Source organism: Myotis daubentonii, chromosome 3, assembly GCF_963259705.1.
Source record: "Myotis daubentonii chromosome 3, mMyoDau2.1, whole genome shotgun sequence".
Taxonomy (NCBI): domain Eukaryota; kingdom Metazoa; phylum Chordata; class Mammalia; order Chiroptera; family Vespertilionidae; genus Myotis; species Myotis daubentonii.
This window is the reverse complement of record NC_081842.1, coordinates 190,611,779-190,633,731: the sequence shown is the minus strand read 5'-3', so window position 1 is coordinate 190,633,731 and position 21,953 is coordinate 190,611,779. Positions and strand designations below refer to the sequence as shown.

Genomic DNA, 21,953 nt, shown 5'->3' with positions numbered 1-21,953 from the left:
AAGGACTTAGACATGGGTCTGTGTGATTCCAGAATCTGTGCTCTTAATTATAACACCACTAGGGGCCCGGTGCACGAAATTCGTGCACTGGGTGTGTGGGAGGGGGAGTGTCCCTCAGCCCAGCCTGCCCCCTCTCACATACTGGGAGCCCTCAGGCGTTGACCCCCATCACCCTCCAATCGCAGGATCGGCCCCTTGCCCAGGCCTGACGCCTCTGACAGAGGTGTCAGGCCTGGGCAGGGGACCCTCATTTCCCCCCATCACTGGTTCTGCCCCTAGCCCAGGCCTGATGCCTCTGGCCCAGGCATCAGGCCTGGGCAGGGGACCCCCAGACCCCTCCGATTGCTGGCTCTGCCCCTTGCCCAGGCCTGATGCCTCAGCCAGAGGCGTAGACCCCCATCACCCTCTGATCACCTGATCGGCCCCTTGCCCAGGCCTGACGCCTCCGCCAGAGGTGTCAGGCTTGGACAGGGGACCCCCATCTCCCCCCGATCACTGGCTCTGGCCCCCGCCCAGGCCTGAGGCCTCTGGCCCAGGAATCATGCCTGGGCAGGGGACCCCCATCTCCCTCTGATCGCTTGCTCCACCCCCCACCCAAGCCTGACGCCTCTGACCCAGGCTTCAGGCCTGGGCAAGGGGACCATCATATCCCCCCAATCCCCGGCTCAGCCCCCCGCCCAGGCCTAATGCCTCGGCCAGAGGAGTTGACCCTCATCACCCTCCGATCACCAATCACCGGATCGGCCCCTTGACAAGGCCTGAGGCCTCCTGCAGAGGTGTCAGGCCTGGGCAGGGGACCCCCAGCTCCCCGCGGTTGCAGGCTCCGCCCCTGCCCAGGCCTAACGCCTCTGGCTAAGGCGTCCGGCCCGGGCAGCGGGGACCCGCAGCTGCAGCGGCCCCGCGATTGTGGGCTCCGCTTTAGGCCCAGGCAAGGGACCCCTAGCTCCCGGGACTGCCAGCTTCGACCTTGCTCAGCTCCCATCACTGGCCCCACCCCTACTTCCTGCTATCACTGGCCAGGGCGGCAAAGGCGCCTGATTGTCCGATTATGGCTGGGGGGCAGGGCAAAGGCGGCCCCAGGGCCGCCTTTGCCCTGCCCCCCAGCTCTTAGCTCCCCCCTGGGTTTCCGATCACTGTAGTGGCAGGGGGCTTCTTCCTGCTTTCCCTTTCGCCTCCCTGCATTGTGCCTACATATGCAAATTAACCGCTATCTTGTTGGCAGTTAACTGCCAATCTTAGTTGGCAGTTAACTGCCAATCATAGTTGGCAGTTAATTTGCATATAGCCCTGATTAGCCAATGAAAAGGGTATCATCGTACGCCAATTACCATTTTCCTCTTTTATTAGTGTAGATACCATGTTATGCATTCTTTGATTTCATCTGATTCACTGAAAAAAATGTGTGAAGCAAGAAAAGTGTTGTTTCCTAAGGATCAGTGAGAGGCCAGCAGCGAGAAACCAAAAGGATAGGCAAGCCTGAAGGCCACATGGCATGGAGTAGGACATGGGACTAGCTTTCAGGACAGGGAGCACCTCCCAACACACTTGGAGACCCCGAGGAAGGCATAGGAGTTCTACTATGGCTGGCTGAAAATGTCTTCCTCTTTTGGGGTCCATATGCTGGGCAGTAAGGTGGTTACCAAGCCAGGAAAGGCTGCCTAGAGACATAAATAAAAATGGGAGCTCCAGACAGGCCAGAATCTGTCTGGTGCTGAGATGTCAGTTTGAGCTGAGGCTGGACTGCAGCTGATCCTGGCATGGACTGTTTGGACAGAGCAAAGAATGCTAGGTTGGCAACTACCTAGAGATACAGGGAGACATGTTGGTGATAGGGCAGGAGAGTAGCGAAGAGATCAGGGGAAAACTGGACTTCTCATATGGCCAAGATGTAGGGGTGGTATAGGTGTGAAATAGTTCTTCCAGAACACCTCCCATCATGGAGAAGCAATCCCAACAGGGGGACCAGGTCTACAAAAGTGTTTTTTTTCCTGGAAAGTCTAGTTTCTCTGTCTTTGGTTCAGCTTTTCCCTGGGATTGGCCAGCAGTAAAAGGAACACATTGGATGGAGCTTCTCAGAGCATTTATTTTTTCTGATTACAAGGCCAGGAGTGGGGAGCAGCTGAATAGGGGATGTTAGCGATGCAAGGGCTGGCTTGGGTGGAGGAGCAGAAGCAGAGGGTTGAGTGTGGGGAGTAGGAGAGGAGCACTTATGTGGAGCAGGCGAACTAGGAGGAAGGATGTGAAGGCAGCTGTAAGAGTAATGCAGGGGGCAGGGGAGCAACTTCAAAGGATGAGGACCCAATTCCCCTAAGCCCACCCCTTCCCTGGATCCCCTCTTGTCTTCCTTAAGTTAAAAAAAAAATCCTTGAGGCAGCTCAGGTCAGAGGCTACAAGGATCAGAAGTCACAGGTTGGAGAGCGTTTTGCTCTGACCAGCAGAGCCAGGTTCTGCCTGGACAGCAGCTCAGGCCTCCTCAGCTGTAGCGTCGATGCCCGCGTAAGTGAAGTTCTCGAACAGGGACATGTTCACATAAGCCTAGGGAGCAGAGCAAACTTTAGTGGGGGCCAGGGATGGGGGCCTGGAGGTCCCTGACTTCCATGTGGTTGGGGTATCTTGAAAGACACTGGTTTGTTCTGGAGACTCAAGAATCCTCCACCAGCCCAAAACAGCAGGGCAATCCACCACAGTTGGAGGCTCAGGTGAGAGGCCCTTGACACAGTTGTTCATTTTTTCATGCATTCATCCAATGGATTTTTTTCTCATTTATTCATTCAATTCATTCATTCATTCACTTATTAATTTATTTATAAAGCTATTTTTGACAATTTACCTATTTACATGATTATTTTAACCATTCTTTAATTCTTAAGATACTTTACTAATTCCTATTGCTATTTAGTCATTAATTCTATGAGGAACTCTTTGCGTTTACAAAAGTATTACATTAATTGTGATATATTTCTTCATTTATATTTACTTGATAATTTGTTTATTTACTTGGTTATAAGATTCAGTTATTTAACTTTGTGTTTATTCATATGATTATATCATGTGAATATATCATCTATCCACTAATTCTATTCATTCATTTCCTGTACCATTCATCCATTCATCCATCCATATTCTCAGCTGACCACCCATGCATTGCACTCTGGCTCTGTGACAGGTGAGGAGAGGTGTCCTAGATGAGAAAGGGCTGATGGCGTCAGCAGAGGAGGACAGGCAAGCAGTCTGGGACCTGGGACCTGCTGGGGCTAGTAGAGGCCTTGGAAAAGTTTAGAAGGACCTAATGTCCAACCTATTGAGAGTGGAAAGGGGGCCTGGTCTAGCTGAGGTGGCAACTAGTGGTGAGGATGGGCACCCAGAGGCTGATGCTGGCTCCTATGCAAGGGCAGTCCTGTGAGCCTGGTGAGCACTAGCCTCATCACCCCGCCTCCTCACCTTCCTGGCTTCCAGCATTCGGCCCAGCTGCAGCGCAATCTGGGCAAAGGGGGGTCGCTCGTTTGGGCGGTCTCGCCAGCACTGACGCATCAGTTCGTACCTGCAGATGGGACATTACTGAGATGAGGGGTTGGGCCAACTGGGGTGATGGGGTCACAAGGCTCAAGGCTGAGGCAACTCACACTTCATCATCACAGTTCCGAGGCTGCTCCATGCGGTAGCCCTGAGGCAGCTTCTCATAGAGCTCAGCACAGGTCATGCCACAGTAGGGTGTGCCCCCTGCAGGAGGGGACAAAGCTCCCTCAGCCCAGGGCTCCAGAAGGGTAACGTGGGGCACCCTGGGGGGTGGGGGGATGGGACTCACCAAGGCTCACGATCTCCCAGAGGAGGACCCCAAAGGACCAGCTGAAATGAGGAGGATGCACTTAGTTACCTTTAGGCCCTGGGGCCAGCATTTTAGTGTCTACCTACCCCAGGTTTGTAGCCCATCCCAGCCTCTGCACGTGTCTATTCTGTAAGTATTGGCCGTGGCCAGTTGTGGTCTCTGCTCCATTGAAATTCCTTCTTGGTTCCGCCCAGGCTCAATGTAATCATAGCTAACATTTTTATTGCACATTTACTATAGGCCGGGCACTGATCATTTAATGTATATGTTAATACATTTAACCCTCACACCAACCCTATGACATAGGTACTGTCCTTATCCCCATTTTATAGATGGCAACACTGAGGCAATGAGAGGCTAGCTGGCTTGCCCAAGGTCACACAAAGAGTAAGTGGCAGAACTGGGATTCAGACCCTGGTAATCTGACTCCAAAGCCCTTGCTCTTAACTGGCTCTTATAGTGTAACGACCCCCGTGCACATGAGAGCCAGGTGAGGCCAGGGTAGGAGTTTTAGTGGGGGGAGGGAATCTAGGGGTTTTGGAAGCAGAAGAAGGAAGTAGGCAAGTGATGGTCAGAGGGGTGATCATGTGGTGGACAGGGAGCCGGGCAGGCCAGGGCTTGGGGCAAATAGGCACAGCCATGACTGGAGGGCTGGGCAGGCTACTTTTCTCAGAGAGAGGGGAAGGAGTGTGCCAAGGTCTGGAGATAGGAGCACAGAGAAGGAGTCTTTGGGGTCATGTTCTGGTTAGGCCCTCATATGGGGATGACCTGCCCTTTAGAGAGAAAGGTAAGAACATTCCTGCATGGTCTCTCCCCATTGACCTGGGCATTATCCACCAGCACCCCAAACCTCTCTAAGACATCTCCCAGTCTCTTACACAAACACTGCCCTAAACTACCCTACTCCAATCCTACCACTGAAACACCTTCTAAGACAAAATTTCCTTCCAGCTAGGTCCCCTACCTTCCCACTAAGATGCTGGGCATCACCAAGATATACCCAAGATACTCCTGCATCACACCTGTGCCACACCTGGAACACAGCCTAGGGGCAGCCAAGTCATGCCTTGGACTACTTGAGACATGTATGCAATGTGTCCAGGTTATGCCTGTGTGCAACCTTGGGAGACCAAGCCCTCCTACCCCTTCCTGCCCCACACTCACACATCACTCTTGGTGGTATAGACGCTGTAGTTCAGGGACTCAATGGCCATCCAGCGCACAGGGAGCCGCCCCTGGGAGAGAGTGGGTTTGAGGGGTTGGGTGAGGAGGAAGGGCCTGTTTAGAGGGCTCTGGGGAGCAGGACCAGGCATGGAATCTGAGCGAGGACTGAGATTTACCATTGTCTTCTTCACATAGACCTCCTCCCCACGAGAAAGGCCGAAGTCGGCAATCTTGGAGGCCAGGTTCTCTCCGACCAGCACATTTCGGGCAGCCAGGTCCCTGTGGATGAACTGGAGGCACAGTGAGAAGTCAGGGAAGACTGGGAATGAGTGATCCCAGGACCCCTGGGCCAGTGAAGGGTCCTACCCCATAGCCAGTTTTCATGGCCACCCTCAGAGCCTTTAGCAGCCCTTACCCTTCTTCCCACCCACCCAGGTCTTCTCCTGGAACATCAACTCCTGCTTGAAAAAAATCACAGTGCTGCCTGCTGTCATCCCTTCCTTTCTGTGATATGTCTATGGCCAAGCTCAGGTGTATCCCTCTTCCTGGGGCCCTGGTGTTTCCCCTCTTTGCATGGTTCTACCTTTCTCGCCCTTAATTGATGAGGGTGGGGAAGGCCCTTCTTTTCCCAAATTGACCCTTTATCTTGAGTTCCAAGTCTCCACTCAACCCTCCACCTTCCTCAGAGATCTCTTTCCATCAACTCCTCCCTCTGTGCTGTGTCCCTCTGCTTTCAAAGATACTCAAAACTTTCCTACGTTTAAAATGCCTTCTCTCAGTCTCATGTTCCCTACTACTGCTGTTCCTCTCTCCTTTAATACAAGCAGGGTATCCTTGGGTTTGTGTTACAGCCTCCATTCTCTGCTCCTCCTTTACCTTCTCCATCCCTCCCCTACTATTAGCATCACCACCTAATGGTGACAGTTTCCAGATTGTTGTCTCCAGCCTCTCTCCTGAGTTCTAGGGTGGTATCTACAACTGCTAACTCAACACCTCCATCAAGATGTTCCTCAAATGCTTCAAAAACAATACCTCCTCCAGACCTGCTTCTCGTCCTGTCCTCTCACCCACTCCCCAGGCCAGCACTTGGGGTCATTTCCTTTTCTCAATTCCTCAATCCCAGATCCAAGCAGAGCCTGCTTATTTTATCTCCTGAGGTCGGTCCATTGGCCCCCCTCCTCCCTCTAACACACCTTCCCTCCCTGCACTCTCACACTCACACACACACACACCTGCTTCTCACTCAGGTACTGCATGCCATTGGCAGCATCACTGGCAAAACGTAGCAGCTGCCGGGAGCTGAGGGTGGAGGCTGTTCCATGTTCTCGGGCAAAAACTGGGTCTGTTTCCAGAACCCGGCTTTTCCGCAGAAAATCTAGCAAGTTTCCATAGGGGGCATATTCGATAGCAATATACAGGTAACCTGGGGGGTGGGGAGATACATGGTAGGAATTTATATACAGTTTATACAATTTATATACAAGCTGGTGGCCGCAAGTACCAACAATAGTAGACAGGGAGCATAAGGCATGGAGGAGAATGAATAGTGATGGCTAGGTAACCTGAAGCTCCCAGCAAGGTACTGATGTGGAAGAGGTGATAGCTGATAATGGGGGTTTCGAAAAAGGGGTAGGTGATAAGATGGGGGCTCACCTCGGTTCTCACAGGCTCCTAAGAGGTTGATGATATTGGGGTGATGCCCCAATTTGCACAGAACTTCCAGTTCTCCCGCAAAGTCACGATGGTCATTTTCAGAGGCGTATTCTGTGTAAAGAATCCAGTATCACTTTTGCCAGAAATAATTCTGGACAAAGGACATGAGCTGGTAAGGGCTGAGGTCAGTTACTGGAGGGAGCAAGATGGGGCCTGGGATCTGTAGGACAAAGGAGAGGGTCAGGAGTGGGTTGAAGGGGGGGGTCAAAGATCACTCCCAGCAGACCTTTCAGCATCTTGATCGCTGCGTTCATCTTGAGCCCGTCCTTCTTGATCATGGCCCGGATGACCTGGCCGAAGTTCCCCTCCCCGATGAGGTCCTCAAAGGTGATGTCCTCCCACTCCAGCACCGGGTAACTCAGAGGCTCAGGCTGTGGTTTTGGTCGCCGGGTCAGTGTCAACGTGCCTGAGCTGAACTGCAGGATGGTCTCTTCACCCTTCATAGGATGGGACAAGTGGGCAGACAGTCCATGCAAGAGACATGTGGTCAGCAAGAGGCACCAATAGACAAAGAATGGTTAGATAATGGAGACCCAGACAGAGGGCATCTGGTGGCCAGCTAGGGACACACACACAGCAGAGAACATACTGAGGCAGAACCATAGGAGATGGAGCCATGGGTGGGCCGTTGGGTGGACAGATGTCCACTGAGAGAGGCTGTAGCCTGGGGGTGTGTGGGGCACAGAAAGAACAAGGAATAGGTAAAGTCACTAGAGGCCACAATCTAAGTCAATGGGAGGATGATATATCTAACATTTGAAATAGAAAGGAATTGGAATGAGTTGTGATGGGAAGCAGTGAGCTGATCCCACAACCAGGCCTTTTTGTCACCAAGGATGCTCTGGAGAGGACTTCAGCCTAGGGCAGTGGCTAGGAATCTTTCTTTCTTTCTTTCTTTCTTTCTTTCTTTCTTTCTTTCTTTCTTTCTTCCTTTCTTTCTTATTTAATTATGTTTTTACATTGATTCTTAGAGAGAGAGAGAAATATTAATGTGAGAGTGAAACATCGATCATCTGCCTCCTGCATGCCCTCTACTGGGGACAGAGCCCACAACCCCCGCATGTACCCTGACTGAGAATCAAACCAGCAAGCCTTTGGTGACCCCCAACTAACTGAGCCACACTGGCCAGGGCTAGGTTTCATTTATTGAGCACATTCCTAGCTCTAAGCCAGTGGAGGAGCTTTCTTCTCCATAGCAGTAGAAGCCGAGTTATCACCATCCACCCACTTGGCATTCGCCCATAGCTCTAAAACCACCCTGGGGCCTAAAGATAGAAAGACCATAACAAAGGGGAATGTTTGTCATTGCCCCCAACTGAGTAGGAGCTGGACCGCCCGGGCAAGGCTGACAGCAGAATAAGGAAACCGTAGAACAGGACAAGGTTAGCTGCCAATATGAGAACTGGAAGAGGTGCTAAGACAGCCATGATGGGGGGCTCCCAGCTTCATGGGGAAGGGGTGGGGACATGGATCACACTGATTTGCATGAGACACGGACAGCTGAAGTCACACACCAGCACATGCATGTTCTAGCAGTGGTACTGTATGCAGGTGCATCCATGCAGAGGTCCACATGGACATGTGCACATGGAGGAGCACAAGCAGAGGGACAGAGGCATACACACATGGCAGTGCTCATGGGGATATACACGTGCATGCACACATGGCACCCACTCATGGCACCCACCCACACAGGCACATGTAGCAGGGGTATATCTTGGTATATGTTAGCATAACACATGTTAAAAGCTGCTTTCCTACCTCCTTTCCCCAACATTTGTACCCATTACCCTCCCCACCATAGCAGTGGCAGCTTTTGGTACACACTGACCGAAGGGGAAGGGCCCATGCAGCCTGAACAAAGAAGCCAACTGAATCTCTGAAAGGGGTTTTTAAAGCATGGCAGAGACAATAGCTCTGGACACTAGGCTTTCTATCACAAGGATTAGCCCTTGAGAGAGAAGAGGGTCTTTTTTTGAAATGCCAGAGCTTGGTTGTAAATATCAAGAGTCCAGGCTTGGAGGAAAAAGGGCAGAGTTCAGGTCATAAGTTGCAACAGTGGCAAAGATCTCAGAGGAGACAGGACCAAGGAGAGGGAGAGAGGTGGGGGGAGGTGAGAAATGGAGGTGACAAGATGAGCGGACACGGTCCTGGAAGATGAGCCAGCCTCCTGCCCTCACTCCTAAGGACTACAGGAGGACAGAAAACTCAGACAGGTGTGCAGGGAGGCCAGGAAGAGTGGAGGTTTGTGTTTCCTTTCTCAAGGAGCAATGGGTGAGGCTGCAGGCCCAGCACGAGGCTATGGTGGTAGAAACAGCTGTATAAAGGGCAGTAACAATGGGTTTGAGGGTTGTAGGATATGCTGTCCTCTGTAGGGTACAGGGAAGCACCCAGAGTACTTAAGTCTCCCCATGGAAGCCCTGGGATTGGAAGGATGGAGGATGGGATGAGTAGTTCGCAGAATAAGTAGTCTGTTGGCAGGAGGCCAGAGAAGGGCTGAGACCATCAGCCACAGCTGTATGCAGATGGAAGCCGGCTCCCAAGTTGGGGAGGGCTTGTCAGGACAGAGGCCAGCATGAAGTTCGGGTGCCCCTCCACAATATCACCATGCTACGTAGGCTTAGATCACCCCCATGGAGAAGGGGGCGACTCCTGAAATGACCATAGTGAAATATAGACATGACCAAGTTATTTTGAATTAGGAATATGAAATGTTTCACCACTAATAGCAATGGGCTCATAAGCTGAGTTCAGTTTTAGAGAAATAAAGAAATGGGTATTTTATGCCCTTAGGTGTCATTAGGTGTAGTTTTATACCTGCAACAAATTTCTCTCTCTCTCTCTCTCTCTCTCTCTCTCTCTCTCTCTCTCTCTCTCTCTCTCACACACACACACACACACACACACACACACACACACACACACAAACACATGCTCGGGTGTACAAGTACTTGTCTGTACATAGGTAGAAACATATACACATAGGGTCTGCATGCATGTGCCCCAGGGCTGGGACAGGTAGGTGACTGACCGATCCTGACTGGTAGGTGAAGGTGCGTCTGCGGTGCAGGCAGCTTCTGCGGATGCACACCAGGGTTAAGAGGGCAGCCAGGATGGTGAGGCATGTGGCAGACATGGAGCCCACCACAGCCAGGATCAGCTGTTGATCTAGGCCCTCTTGTGCTGCCCGGACCTCTTGGACTGGGCCCTCGCTCTGCAGCCCTGGACATAAGATGGGCAGATCATGGGGACCCCTGGGTCAGGAAACCCAGAGGCCACCATGGGGTCACACAGAGGGAGAGGTCAGAGATTCCAGTACTAGGGAGGGTTCCGGGATGTCAGGCCTAGGGCCCATGGGTGACTGGGGTGACATGATTTTCCCAGCACTAGGACAGAAGGTCATAAGGAGGGAAGGGCCAGGGCTTGTGTCACTTGTTGGGAAGTTGCCTGGGATGCCCTAGCTCCAAGGCAGAGGATCATGTGGAGGGAGGGATTGCTGAGTCTGACCCCAGGGCCTGGAAGTCCCCATGGACCTGGCTCTCTCACCATTGCCCAGGGTAGACTCTTCTACCATCTTGCTCCAGTCACCGGGACCCTGGACACTGGCCCGCACACGGAAGAGGTAGCGTGTGCTGGCATTGAGGCCGCGGACGATGGTGTTTGTCTCCTCGGGCCTGTCCACATCCATCCACAGTGGGTCTCCTGAGCCTCCAGCCACCTGCACCTCCACAATGTACTTGGATATAGGCCCAGCCGGAGCCTCTGGGCGCTGCCACGTGAGCTGGATCTCAGAGTCCGAAAGGGCCCGAGCATGGAGGTGTCGGGGCGCTGGGGGTCCTGAAGAGATGAGGATGGAAAGGCAGGGCTCAGAAAGGACCAAGTTATGGAGCTGTGGGTCAGCTAGGTCATCCGCTCTAGTGGTGTCCCCTCTGAGGACCCCAGAATGGGAGCTACCCTGCCAACCTCGTCCTTCCATCTTGGGCTGACTTCCTCTCCCTATGATCTCCTTCACCCTTGAGCTTCTGCTTCCCCTTATTCTCCTTAAATCCCAGGAGTTCTAGGTCCTCCTCATGTCCCCCTTGCCCTGTGTTGCCCCTGTCCCATGTCCTCCCCATGTCCATGTATGCTTGATGTTGTAGGTCCTCCTATGCCCATGTTTTCCATGTGCCCTGGGTTTTCTCCACATCCATCCAGTGTCCTGTAACCTCCCATGTCCTTCTGGGTCTCATGTGTCCCTGTCCTCTCCTCACTCTGAGCCCTTCTCCCCTTCTCGAGCATACCGCTGAGGGGCAGAAGCACGCGTGCCGGGGGCGAGGCAGGGCCCAGGAGGGTGCAGTGGTAGAGCCGCACATCCAGCTGGTAGTGGGTGCCAGGCGTGAGTCCCGTCAGGAGAGTGGTGCGGGCCTGGGGGGACGAGACATTCTCCCGCCGCTCCTGTCCCCGTGCCCCGTCCCACAGGCGCAGCAGGAAACCATCGCCCACCAGTGGCCCAGGCACCGAGGGTAAGGACCAGCTCACTCGCAACCGGTCAGGGCCCTCCACATGCCAGCCCTCCAGCCATGGCTGCAACGAGGGCTCTGGGGCCAGAGGTCAAGGGTCAGAACTGTCCAGTGAGTCCTTGGGGCTGGACAGTGCAGTGATCCTCAGGGGGCAAGGTGGGACAACATCAAATGGGAAAGGCAGAGGCCCGGGGGGTGATAAGATTGACAACCCTGAGTGCACGGGATAGTAATCCCTATGGGACAGGAAAGAATGACTCTTGGCTTCTCACCAGGACAGTCTGTGGTCATGAGGGTGGGAGGTCCCCAGGCCCCCTCCCCGCCTTCCCCTGGTCGGCTCAGCTGCACACGGACATTGTATCCTGTCTTCGGCCTCAGGTTCATTAAGGTCACATTCTCACTGGGGTCCACTGAGGGTGGGGTGCAACAGCATACATCATTCGGTCTTTTCCAGAAGCCACCATTCTCCCTTCAGCCCTTTCTTCCCCTTACACCACTCTCCCTGCCCTCATTCTTACCCAATACCGCTGTCCCACCCCAGCTCTCTCCCCACTCACCCACAATGGAGGACCAGGCCCTGGTGCTGTCCTGGGGCCGGTAGTGCAGGCGGACAGAGGTAATGGGTCCGTCCCCAGAGTAGGAGACCAGCGGGGACACCACAAGCTGGCGGCTCTGCTTGGCCAGGAGCCCAGGAGCAGTCAGAGGCACCGGGGGTACTGCCAGGAGACTCAGGGTAAGGCATGGCCCAGAAAGCCCACCCCGTCCTCAGAAACATGAGAGGACTCTGGCCAACAGAGACACCGTGGGTCTCGGTTTGGATCTGGACTGGGGAGGCCAACTTCAACAGATGACCAGAGTGGCCAGGGCCCAAGGACGACAGAGTTCTGCCCCCCCTGGGCAGCATGGGCACAAGGATCTAGCACTATGATACATGTTTAAGTGCATCATCTAATTTACTCTTCATAGCAACCCTGTCAAGTGAGCGCTGATATCTTCACTTTACAGAGAGAAACAAGCTATGAGGGGCTAAGTAACCTGCTTAAGGCGATGAAGCTAGGAATTTGTAGAGTGAGGATTAGAACCTAAATTGTCTGAGTACAAAGCCTGGGGGAAGTGAGAAGAGAAAGGCTGGAGGTGGAGCCCTAGGGCCATGCTAATATTTCCTGGTGGGGGGGAGCTGCAGAGTGGTGGAAGGGGCATGGTGAGCAAGTGGGAAGAGTGAAAGGGGGAACTGAGAAGTCGGGGGCTTACGTGGGGAGGAGGGAGTGCGGGGACCAGAGGGAAAGAAGAACCAAGAGGCGGCAGGGGGTGTGAATGGCCAAGGCTTATGGTGCTGGAGAAGGTGAAGGGACACCTGGACCAGGTGGGCATGCTCTGTTCTGAGCAGTCCTGGGCACTGGCAGCTCCCTCCTCATTTCACCTCTGGGTCACCCTCTCCTGACACGAGTGCCCTATGGTGTGGGTCAGAGGGTGAAGTAGCATCCCAGAGGCAGAGAGGTAAAGGCCACTGTGTGTCTGTGGGAGGTGGAGAGGACCAGCATGGCCAGGCAGGAAGCTGGGTGAGGCCAGGGGGTGTCCCATTTTGGGGGCACAGGATGTCTTTTCCAGATGGGACTGAGCAATACTCCCACTCTGGTACTGTCCAGCCTAGATCTCTGGTTGACCATATGCCCTCTTCTTTGCCTGGGCTGTGACCTGAGATGCCCTTGCCCTTTCTGCTACGATGCCCAGTCTGAGCAGCACCAGCTAGTGTTCATCCTCCGTGGACATCACTGACCTTTGACATTGACCTTGAAGCGCCGGCTGTCTTGACCACCAGACGTGGACACACGGCATTCCCAGAGTCCACTGTCCCCAAGAGCCAAACTCGGCACCTCAAACTCAGCTGTAGTCCTATCTGGCTCCACAATGGCCTTGGTAGACTGAGAGAGACAGGGGAAGGGGGCAAACCAAAGACAATGTATATCCATGTGGCAGGTACACATCTGTCTAGACCAGTGGTTCTCAACCTGTGGGTCGCGACCCCTTTGGCGGTCGAACGACCCTTTCACAGGGGTCGCCTAAATACATCCTGCATATCAGATATTTACATTACGATTCATAACAGTAGCAAAGTTACATTTATGAAGTAGCAACGAAAAAAATTTTATGGTTGGGGGTCACCACAACATAAGGAACTGTATTGAAGGGTCGCGGCATTAGGAAGGTTGAGAACCACTGGTCTAGACTGATGAGGGGACAGAGGCCAGGAGGCAGCCCCTCAACAATCAGTTAGACCCCATTTGAACCTTCCTCAGGCCAGTGGGTAGAGCTGGCGGAAAGCCTTAAGGGGTCAGAGGTCTGAGGGACCAACTGTAAGGCTGGCGGTCAGGGGCCCTGGGTTGGGATGCGGGGGCTGACCAGGAGGACGGTGCCGTCTGGCTTGCGGAGCTCCATGTTGCCTGGTACTGGGAAGGGGTTTCCAGCAGCTGCACAGTTGATACGGGGCATCGTCCCAAAGTTGAACTCCAGTTCTGAGGCCACATCTAGGATCTGGGGGATCCGGTCTAGGGAGAGGAAGGACACTTATCCTGGAGCCATCACAGGGGCAGACACATGACCGCCAAAGTGCCCTTCATCTTGTGTCATGCATCTCAGTGGAGGCACTGCCGTCTGCCCAGTCACTCACTCAAGCCTGAAAGCCAGCTAAGTCCCGTGTGAGTCCTCTAAGGTCCTCTGATCAGCTGCAGAGTCTATCTCTTGCACCCCCACCTCCTAAGAGCCTTTCATACCGAAACCAGGGCGGGCTTCACAGCCTCAGCCTCATGACTAGAACACGAGCCCTGCACAATCATTTGGGTTCTCCCGGCAGCTGGGGTCCTTTCTTAAACACAAATCTGACTACCCTGTGCCTCTTCAACAATTCCTTCCTGTCCCCATCATATTAAGTGCAAACTATTGCCTGCCATTCAAAGTCCCCAAGATGTGACCCCTTCTGACCACGCCCCAGCCTCCCCTTACTCCACTCCCCTGGTCCCCAAGCTTTTGTCCATGCTCTCTGCCCAGCCATCTCTCTTTTGTCCTTCATATTCCATCTTAGATCTCACCTCTTCCAAGAAGCCCTCTCTGACCGCCTCAGAGTGTTTAGGGCCTTTTTTGGGCTACCACTCACTCTGGGCTTCTGCTCATCTCTATACGGATGGTACAGATTGGGTGGTGAGAACTGCTCCCAGACCATGAGCTCCCTGAGGGCAGGACTTAGAGCATTAACAGGGAGATGTGTCTGGTGAAGGCTGGCTTATCTTGAAGGACCTGAGACCCATGTGTTCATACCTGACTTCTCACAGTGCACTCCATGCCATCCGGGGGGGCAGACACAGCCACTGAAGCGGTCACAAGTGCCGCCATTCTGACACTGGCACTGGAGGCTGCAATCCGCCCCGAAATGACCAGGGGCACAGGCTGGAAACAGAAAGGGTATGTTAGAGGGACACAGGTCAGGGGGGCAACAAAGGCATGGCTGGGGCCTGAGTAATGACAGGCTGGGTGGAGAGGGCACTGGTCCGGTGAGCAGGGGACTGTGGAGGGCCTGGTGTGCAAGTCAAGGCCAGAGTAAAGGGTTTAGGCCAAGCTCATGCCAGTTCTCTGGGTCAGGGACTGCGGAGAGTGGGTTAGTGCATACCTTCCTGGCACTGGCTTCCTCTCCAGCCAGATCCACAAGAACAGCCGTAGGGGTCTGGGAGGCAGAAGGTGAGGCCCCGGCAGCCTGATGTACTTGGGCACTGCTCCTGGCAGCTCTGTCCAAAATGGCCCTCTCTGCAGGCTGGGAAGAGGCCATGTGGTGTAGAGGTTTCTGTAGGTCCCAGGGTACGGGACCTACTTGGTACTCTCTCATCCTTCAAGCTCCATCCCCATGATTCAAGGGTCTTTCTTCCCCCAGACAGGCATCCTCTCCTACCTAGGTCCTAGCTCCCCCTCCTCCTTACCCTTCTCGCAGCGGGTGCCAGTGAATCCAGGGGGGCATACACACTCGCCATCCTGGTCATGGCAAACACCTCCATGCAGGCAGCCTGGGCATTCCTTGGTACAGCCTGGTCCCCAGCGCCCTGGCCCACAGCCTGGAGGAATGTGCTTTCAGCAGCTGACCCTCACGCACCTGACCGCACCTGACCACTGCTGCCGAGGGCTGGGGCAGCCCTGGGGACCCACAGGAAGTACCCACAGGGCTCCCAACCTCCCACACCAGCCACCACCCCTGCTCCTAGCCCCTAACCGCGCACGATGAGCCGAAAGAAGGCACTGCCCAGGGGGCTGGCTTCCAGGTAGGTGGCACTGTAGATGCCGCTCATTGGTGGCTGTGCATTTGGGAGCTGCAGCAGGAACCGCCCATCCTGGGCCTCATGCCAGTCCAGGGTATAGAAGTAGGATCCTGAGGGGGCATAAGCGGGTCAGGGGCCTCAGTACCACGCGAGAGCTGGTGTCCCCTCCCTCTGCTCATCTCTGCTCTGGCCGAATCAATGTGCATCATGCACATCAAAGCACAGAAAGTGTTAGTACCCAAAAGCCAGAAAGCTGGGGAGCATCCTCCCATCATATCCACCAGCCAGTAAAGCACAGTCCTGCTCAGTCTGTCTCCTCTCACCTCCAAAAGCATCCTCTTCTCACCAGGCCCACTGCCACCCGCCACCCTGGTCCCCACTTTCCACTGCCTCCTAAGTGGTCGGTCTCTCTGCTTCCTGTCTCCCCCTTTCCCATCTGCCCTCTACTCAGCAGCCAGTGTGTATTTTTCTGCAACAAAGCCCGCTGCAGCTCCCTGCTTAACCTCTTCAGTAGTTCTCCACTGCCCTCAGGGTAATGCCCTAGCACATCATTTTCTTCACCCTTTGGCTACTGCATAGCCCTCTGGCCCCATACCTCTCCACAGCCTGCCTGCCTCCTAACATTCCTGAATTCCTGAACTGCTGGTTTCTCTTCCTGCCTTTGCTCTCCCTCCTTCTTTGGCCAATTCCCATTCCTCCTTTAGGGCACAGTTCAGGTGTTACCTACTCTGGGATTTCTCTCAGGAGCTCTCCCTCCAGGACCTGCAGACTCTAATATTAGACAATTGTGCCTGCCCCATGCCCTGCTTGGCTCTTTGCTTAGGACTGAATGGAGACTCTAGAGAGCCCGGGTCTACCTGACTATCCACATCACTTCAGAGGGCTTGGAGCTCAGGAGGCAAACCCCTTGACTTCAGGAGTCCAGGGACCCAAAAGGCAGTCAAAAGGCTGTGGGTCTGAGGGTCTCTGGGACCGTAGGGGAAAACAGCTTCCTCCATGGGATGGCTGAGTTCCCCAGGTGTGGCCAGGCCCCAGCACACATCTGGACAGATCTAGACTTTCCCTGTACTAGGACTTGGTTACCAGTTCTCCCTCATGGGGCTGCTGCTCCTCGCCATCTGGGCTCTGTGCCTGCTAGCTCCTAGGGGAGAGTCATAGGGGAAGGCTTAACATAATGCTAATTTGGGGGTGACAGGGGAGTAGGCAGGTGACCATGATGCCACCCGTCCTCTGGGTGCTGGAGGACAGTTTGGACCTAGAGATGGATGCAGGTGCTTTCATGGACCCGGTCCAGGACATATGGGGGCCCTGGAGATTGGCCAGGGGGGTAACAGGTATATGGGAATGACGGGTAGGTAAGGGGTGGCCATGGAGGTGTTGGGGTGTCAGATCTATGGGTTTACCTGCCCGACCAGCTCAAATGCGCCCCTTACCATTGCTCTTCCAGATCACATCTGTCTGCTTCTCCTTGAGCACACGCGCGGAAAGCACAGCCGTGTCCCCTTTGTTCACCGTGTGTGTGACTTTGTCGGGGAGCAGCTGGGCTGCGGGGTGGATGGAGGGTGCGGTCAGAGGTCAAGGGCAGCCCGTCCTCTCCCTCCTGACAGCGGGCCAGACTCACCCCCAGGGCTGTTGTGCACGTAAAGGACGCTGGTGCGTCGGGACCCGGAGCCGCCCACGCAGGAGAAGACGCCCACCAAGTCCGAGGGCTTGGAGAAGCCGCGCAGCGTGATCCGCTGCGAGCCGTTGCGGGCCAGCTGCGGCGGGGGCCGGGGCCGGGGCGTGCGCACGATGCGGTCGTCCTTCTCCAGCAGCAAGGCCTGGCCCCAGGCATCCGAGCCCCTGCCAGCGCCGACCTCCCCAGACACACAGGTCAGGTAGAACCGGTGCGGCTCCAAGCGGCGCAGGTCGGCCAGCAGCGTCAGGTCCACTGCTGCACCTGGAAAGGGACAGCAGTCCTGGGATCTGACGGGGTCCCCAGGCTCCCTCCCTCCCCCTCTTCCCCACCTTCAGGCTCTGCACTTGAGCAGGCATTTCCGTCCCCAGCCCTTCCTGACCCTTCCGGGTGCACTGACCCCTTTCCTTTCAGCCTCTTTATCCTAAAAGAGCAAAAACAAAGCCCCCTCCTTTCTCCGGCCAGATGGCTTCTCTTTACAGCCCAGCTCTGGCAAGAATGATCTAGGCCCTCTGTCTCCTTTTCCTTTGTATTCCCTGTCAGTCCCCTTTTCCTGACCTGTCTCTCAAATGGCTCTGCCAAGGGAGCCGCTCTCCCTGCCCCCCCTGCACTCTCCCTGCCCCCCACTAGGAATGTGCAGGCTGGGAGAGCCAAGGAGAATCGAGCGCTGGCAGAAATCTAGACGTGTTTGCAGTGCTGGGATTTAAGGCCGGAAAGGCTGGGTTCTGCAGCCAGGTGGTTGTGGGGCAGAAAGGAAGAGAACTGTGGGCCCAGCAAAAAGCCAGAGACAGAGGCCAGGCCTGGGCAGGCGCCGGCCAACGTGCAGAGACACAGGTGGGCCCCAGGTCTTTGTCTTCCATAGAACTCCGGGCCTTGCTGGAGAACAGACATGGACACACCTGTCAAATGCAGGGCGCCTTGCAGGGAAGCACAGACGATGGGTGCCTCACCCATTGCAGGGCATGAAGAGATGCCTTCTGGGAGATGGAGACCTCCCTGGAGGGTCTTAAAGCTGAGCAGGAGGACATAGAAGGGTGAACAGAATAGCGAGGGGATAGGTCAGTGGTAGGAAAGGGTATTCTAGGCAGAGGGCACAGCCTGAGTAAAGACATGGAATGAAAAATATTATGGTACGGAGAGGGCAATGCCCAAATTCAGTGCGGCTGGGGCATGCAATGTAAGGCAGAGAGTGGGAGAAACCAAGTAGAGCCAGAGTCCAAGCCTGACTATGTGGAGCCCAGACTCCTCAGCCCATGACCCCATACCTTTCCGAGCCCTTCCTTCTCTGTCCCTGCCTGCTAACTGCCAAGTAATTAGTTTAAATGCCTCTTAGCTTATCCACTAATATTCTTCCTAAGTCTACCAAGGGTAAATGAAGCTAGCATTTGATGACCGCCTGCCATGTGCCAAGCATCTGATTTCCAAGGAATCCTCACACCCTTCAGTGAAGTTGCTGTCTTTCCATTTACAGAGGAGGGTGATAATTATTCTACAGGCTTCCTTGAGCATCTCATTCTTTGTTATTATTGTTGTTGCTGTTGTTTTTAATATATGTGTATTGATTTCAGAGAGGAAGGGAGAGGGAGAGAGAGATAGAAACATCAATGATGAGAGAGAATCACTGATAGGCTGCTTCCTGCACACCCCCCACTGGGGATTGAGCCCACAACCTGGGCATGTGTCCTTGACCAGTATCAAACCTGGGGCCTTTCAATCCGTAGGCTGACGCTCTATCCCAGCCGTGGGCAAACTACAGCCCGCGCGCCGTATCCGGCCCGTTTGAAATGAATAAGACTAAAAAAAAATAGACCGTACCCTTTTATGTAATGATGTTTACTTTGAATTTATATTAGTTCACACAACCACTCCATCCATGCTTTTGTTCCGGCCCTCCGGTCCAGTTTAAGAACCCATTGTGGCCCTCGAGTCAAAAAGTTTGCCCACCCCTGCTCTATCCCCTGAGCCAAACTGGCTAGGGCAGTTCTCTCTTTTTTTGGCTTTAATGTCACCTCTGAGTCAATAACCCTGGGACAGCCTCTCAGCTTGGGCTTGCTTGTCCATCAGCCTTTCTCAAACCTGCGTCGTCGTCTTCTTTATATATATATTTTTAATCCTCACCCGAGGAGATTACATATATTATATATAATTGATTTGAGAAAGAGAGAAAGAGAGAGAGAGAGAGAGAGAGAGAGAGAGAGAGAGAGAGAGAAACATCAATGTGAGAAACATTGATCAGTTAACTCCTGTATGTGCCCCAACTAGGGATATAACCCGAAACCTAGGTATGTGCCCTGACCAGGAATCAAACCTGCAACCTTCTGGAGTCCGAGATGACCCTCCAACTGAGCTACCTGGCCAGGGCAAACCTGCCTCTTTTCAGTGCTCCCTGACTCAGCGGATGGCACCAGCCACCTGAGACACACACTTCGGAGTCATCTTATACTCCTACTGTCATAATATTTAATGTTTATTGGAGGTCAATTGTACGCCAGGCACTTTACTTATGTTCTCTCATTTTATCATACTAACTATCTGGGGAGGTAGGTGTTATTACCCCAATTTTATAGCCAGGGAAGGAAGACTTAGAGAAGTACTCGCCCAAGGTCATAATATTAGTAACTGGCAGAACCAGGTTGTCTGACTCTCAAGTCCACACCTTTAAGCATTATACCGTCTGCCCTAATCAGTCACAAATTCTGCAAATCCTGTCTCTTCAAAGCCTCTTGACTTTATCCCCATCTCCAAGCCCATCCTTGCTTAGCCCTCACCCTTACTCACCTTGATAGTCCCAACAGCTACACCCCTATTTTCTCAACACATCCTCCAAAAGTGATCCAGCTAAGACCTTGTGTCTCTCTAGCCTACCACCTTCCATGGCCCCTATTGCCCTCAGGACAAAGTGCAAGCTCTTAAGCCCCTTGCTGCTCACATGCTGCTCCTCCGGCTGTGTTCCCTTTAGGAACCTCCTCTCCCAGGTGCTTCCATGCCTCTAAGACTTGCATCTATTGCTGGCTGCCTGGAATGAAGACCGCTGGTCTCAGTTAAGTCTTTCATGACCCCCTTTTTATCTATTGCCCAAGGCAGAGTAAGCACTATTCTGGAGCTCCTTATGCCTATGTGTTTAACCCCCACTAGACTGTGAACCACTCAAAGACAGCCTGTGCGTTCTTTGGCCAGCACACTGAAGGAATCAGCTACCGCTTATTCAGAACCCCCTACCAAGTGCCTCACATTGTGCCAATCGCTCTGTGTAAATTACTTCATTTAAACCCCATAACAGCCATAGGAGGTCAGCATCAGTTAATCACTGTGCAGCTCTGGAGGCTGCCCACCACTTAGCACAGCCCCTGGAATATTGTTGTTTCTTGATGAATGTTTGTCAAGTGAATAATTAAATGAATGCAACACAAGGACCATATGATCACTCACTGAAAACTTTGTAGGCCCTGCTGTTCCCCACTGATCTCATGATCCAACAGTTAATGGCCCTTCCCCTCCCCTCCCCTCCCCTCCCCTCCCTTCCCCTCCCTTCTCATCCCCTAATTTAGCCCCAGGCTGCAGTGATTTCTAGTGCCTGATCCCATTATCTAGGTTTTCCTGGCCTCAATCCCACTTTCTAACTGATTACAATATGGATGAACTTGTTGACAGTGATGATAGAGTTTACTGGGGTAGAATCAGGGCCTTGGGGGGCTGGGTGCATCATGGGGAAGACTTACCAACATGAGAAGCCAGGAAGACGATGGGGAGCAGCAAAGGGGGCCCCAGCCAGACCATACTCTGGAGGCTGACCGGGCCACCAGGACAAGCTGGGCCCACGGTCAGTGACTCTGGGTCTGGCTGCTAAGCCTGTGCTAGTCAGTGAGTGTTGGTGCTGAGAGGAAGAGGAAATGAGATGGCTTGGGTGGGAGGGGTGGCCCGGGGGAGGGGTGGGAAGGACTTATCCTTCTTTAGGCCCCCTAGGCCCCCCAGTGTGATCTCCATAGGCTGGGGATGGGTGTGGCCTAGAAGGCCCAGGATTGGGGTCTAGAGGTGGGGGGAGGGTTGTGGTAAAGACAGACCTGGAGACTGTTCTTTGGGCCGATTTTTCTTTCCATCCCCTCTTCTCCTCTCAGTCCTTAGTCTTGCCAGCACACAGGAGGCAGGAAAGGGAGGAAGCCAGTGGCTTCCGCCTATTGAAGAGGGATGGGGAGGAGGATATTGTTCTGGGGTCTCCCCTCCCACTCAGCGCACACACACACACACACACACACACACACACAGTACAACCCAACGATTCCTCAACGATTCCTTATGTGCCCCAGGACACAGTTACATGGATATCCTATAGAGCAGTTCACGTATGTAACACAAGGATCTTTGTGGGCCCATGAATGTATGTGCTCAGGGGAACCAAAGAACTCACACTAGGACAAAAAGGACCTTCGATTCTATCTTGTGTAACTCTCATTTTACAGATGGGAAACTGAGGCCTGCAGTGCTTGAGGGTACTCTGAGGTTATGGCAAAGCTGGGACTTGAACTTCTGACTTAGTCGCTCCTCCCTGGCATGCATTAAGCAGACCCTGAAAGTCTTGCATTTATAGTCCTCAACTGAAGCCACTAACAGAGGCTTCAGCTCTTTGCCTGATGTCATTCGTTTTACAGCAAACCCTGCCTGTCCCTAAGTACTGGGGCCGCAGAAGTCTTCCCTGGGAATACACTCACTCTTGAGAGCTGACTACAGCCTGGGGCAGTCCCAGCCCCTTGGCAAATCCCCATGGATCTTGCGTTTGCTGT

The 21,953-nt window shown here is 53.7% G+C and overlaps 1 protein-coding gene across 1 annotated transcript; it reads right to left on the bottom strand.

Moving 5' to 3' along the window:
• Positions 1-2,063: 2,063 nt before the first annotated feature.
• On the bottom strand, positions 2,064-21,352 carry TIE1 (tyrosine kinase with immunoglobulin like and EGF like domains 1). The gene is made up of 24 exons (XM_059689836.1): positions 21,237-21,352; positions 20,895-21,049; positions 17,122-17,439; positions 16,934-17,044; positions 15,455-15,610; positions 15,168-15,299; positions 14,864-15,004; positions 14,515-14,643; positions 13,603-13,748; positions 12,980-13,124; positions 11,760-11,918; positions 11,475-11,612; positions 10,984-11,280; positions 10,250-10,540; positions 9,735-9,925; positions 6,930-7,140; positions 6,644-6,754; positions 6,223-6,413; positions 5,167-5,280; positions 4,991-5,061; positions 3,806-3,846; positions 3,624-3,720; positions 3,442-3,541; positions 2,064-2,535 (listed from the first exon to the last, which is right to left on the bottom strand). The coding sequence occupies exons 2-24, from the start codon at positions 20,950-20,952 to the stop codon at positions 2,464-2,466; spliced, it is 3,420 nt and encodes a 1,139-aa protein (XP_059545819.1). The 5' UTR covers positions 20,953-21,049; positions 21,237-21,352; the 3' UTR covers positions 2,064-2,463.
• Positions 21,353-21,953: the final 601 nt, after the last annotated feature.

Bases quoted from the DNA above. Each gene is read 5' to 3' on its own strand.
- TIE1 (XM_059689836.1), bottom strand. From the start codon at position 20,952: ATGGTCTGGCTGGGGCCCCCTTTGCTGCTCCCCATCGTCTTCCTGGCT. The intron at 13,125-13,602 runs GTCAGCCCCCGC...TGTCTCTCTCAG, and splicing joins CAGACGGCACCGTCCTCCTG to TCTACCAAGGCCATTGTGGA. The intron at 3,847-4,990 runs GTGAGTGTGGGG...TCCTCATTTCAG, and splicing joins TATACCACCAAGAGTGATGT to CTGGTCCTTTGGGGTCCTCC.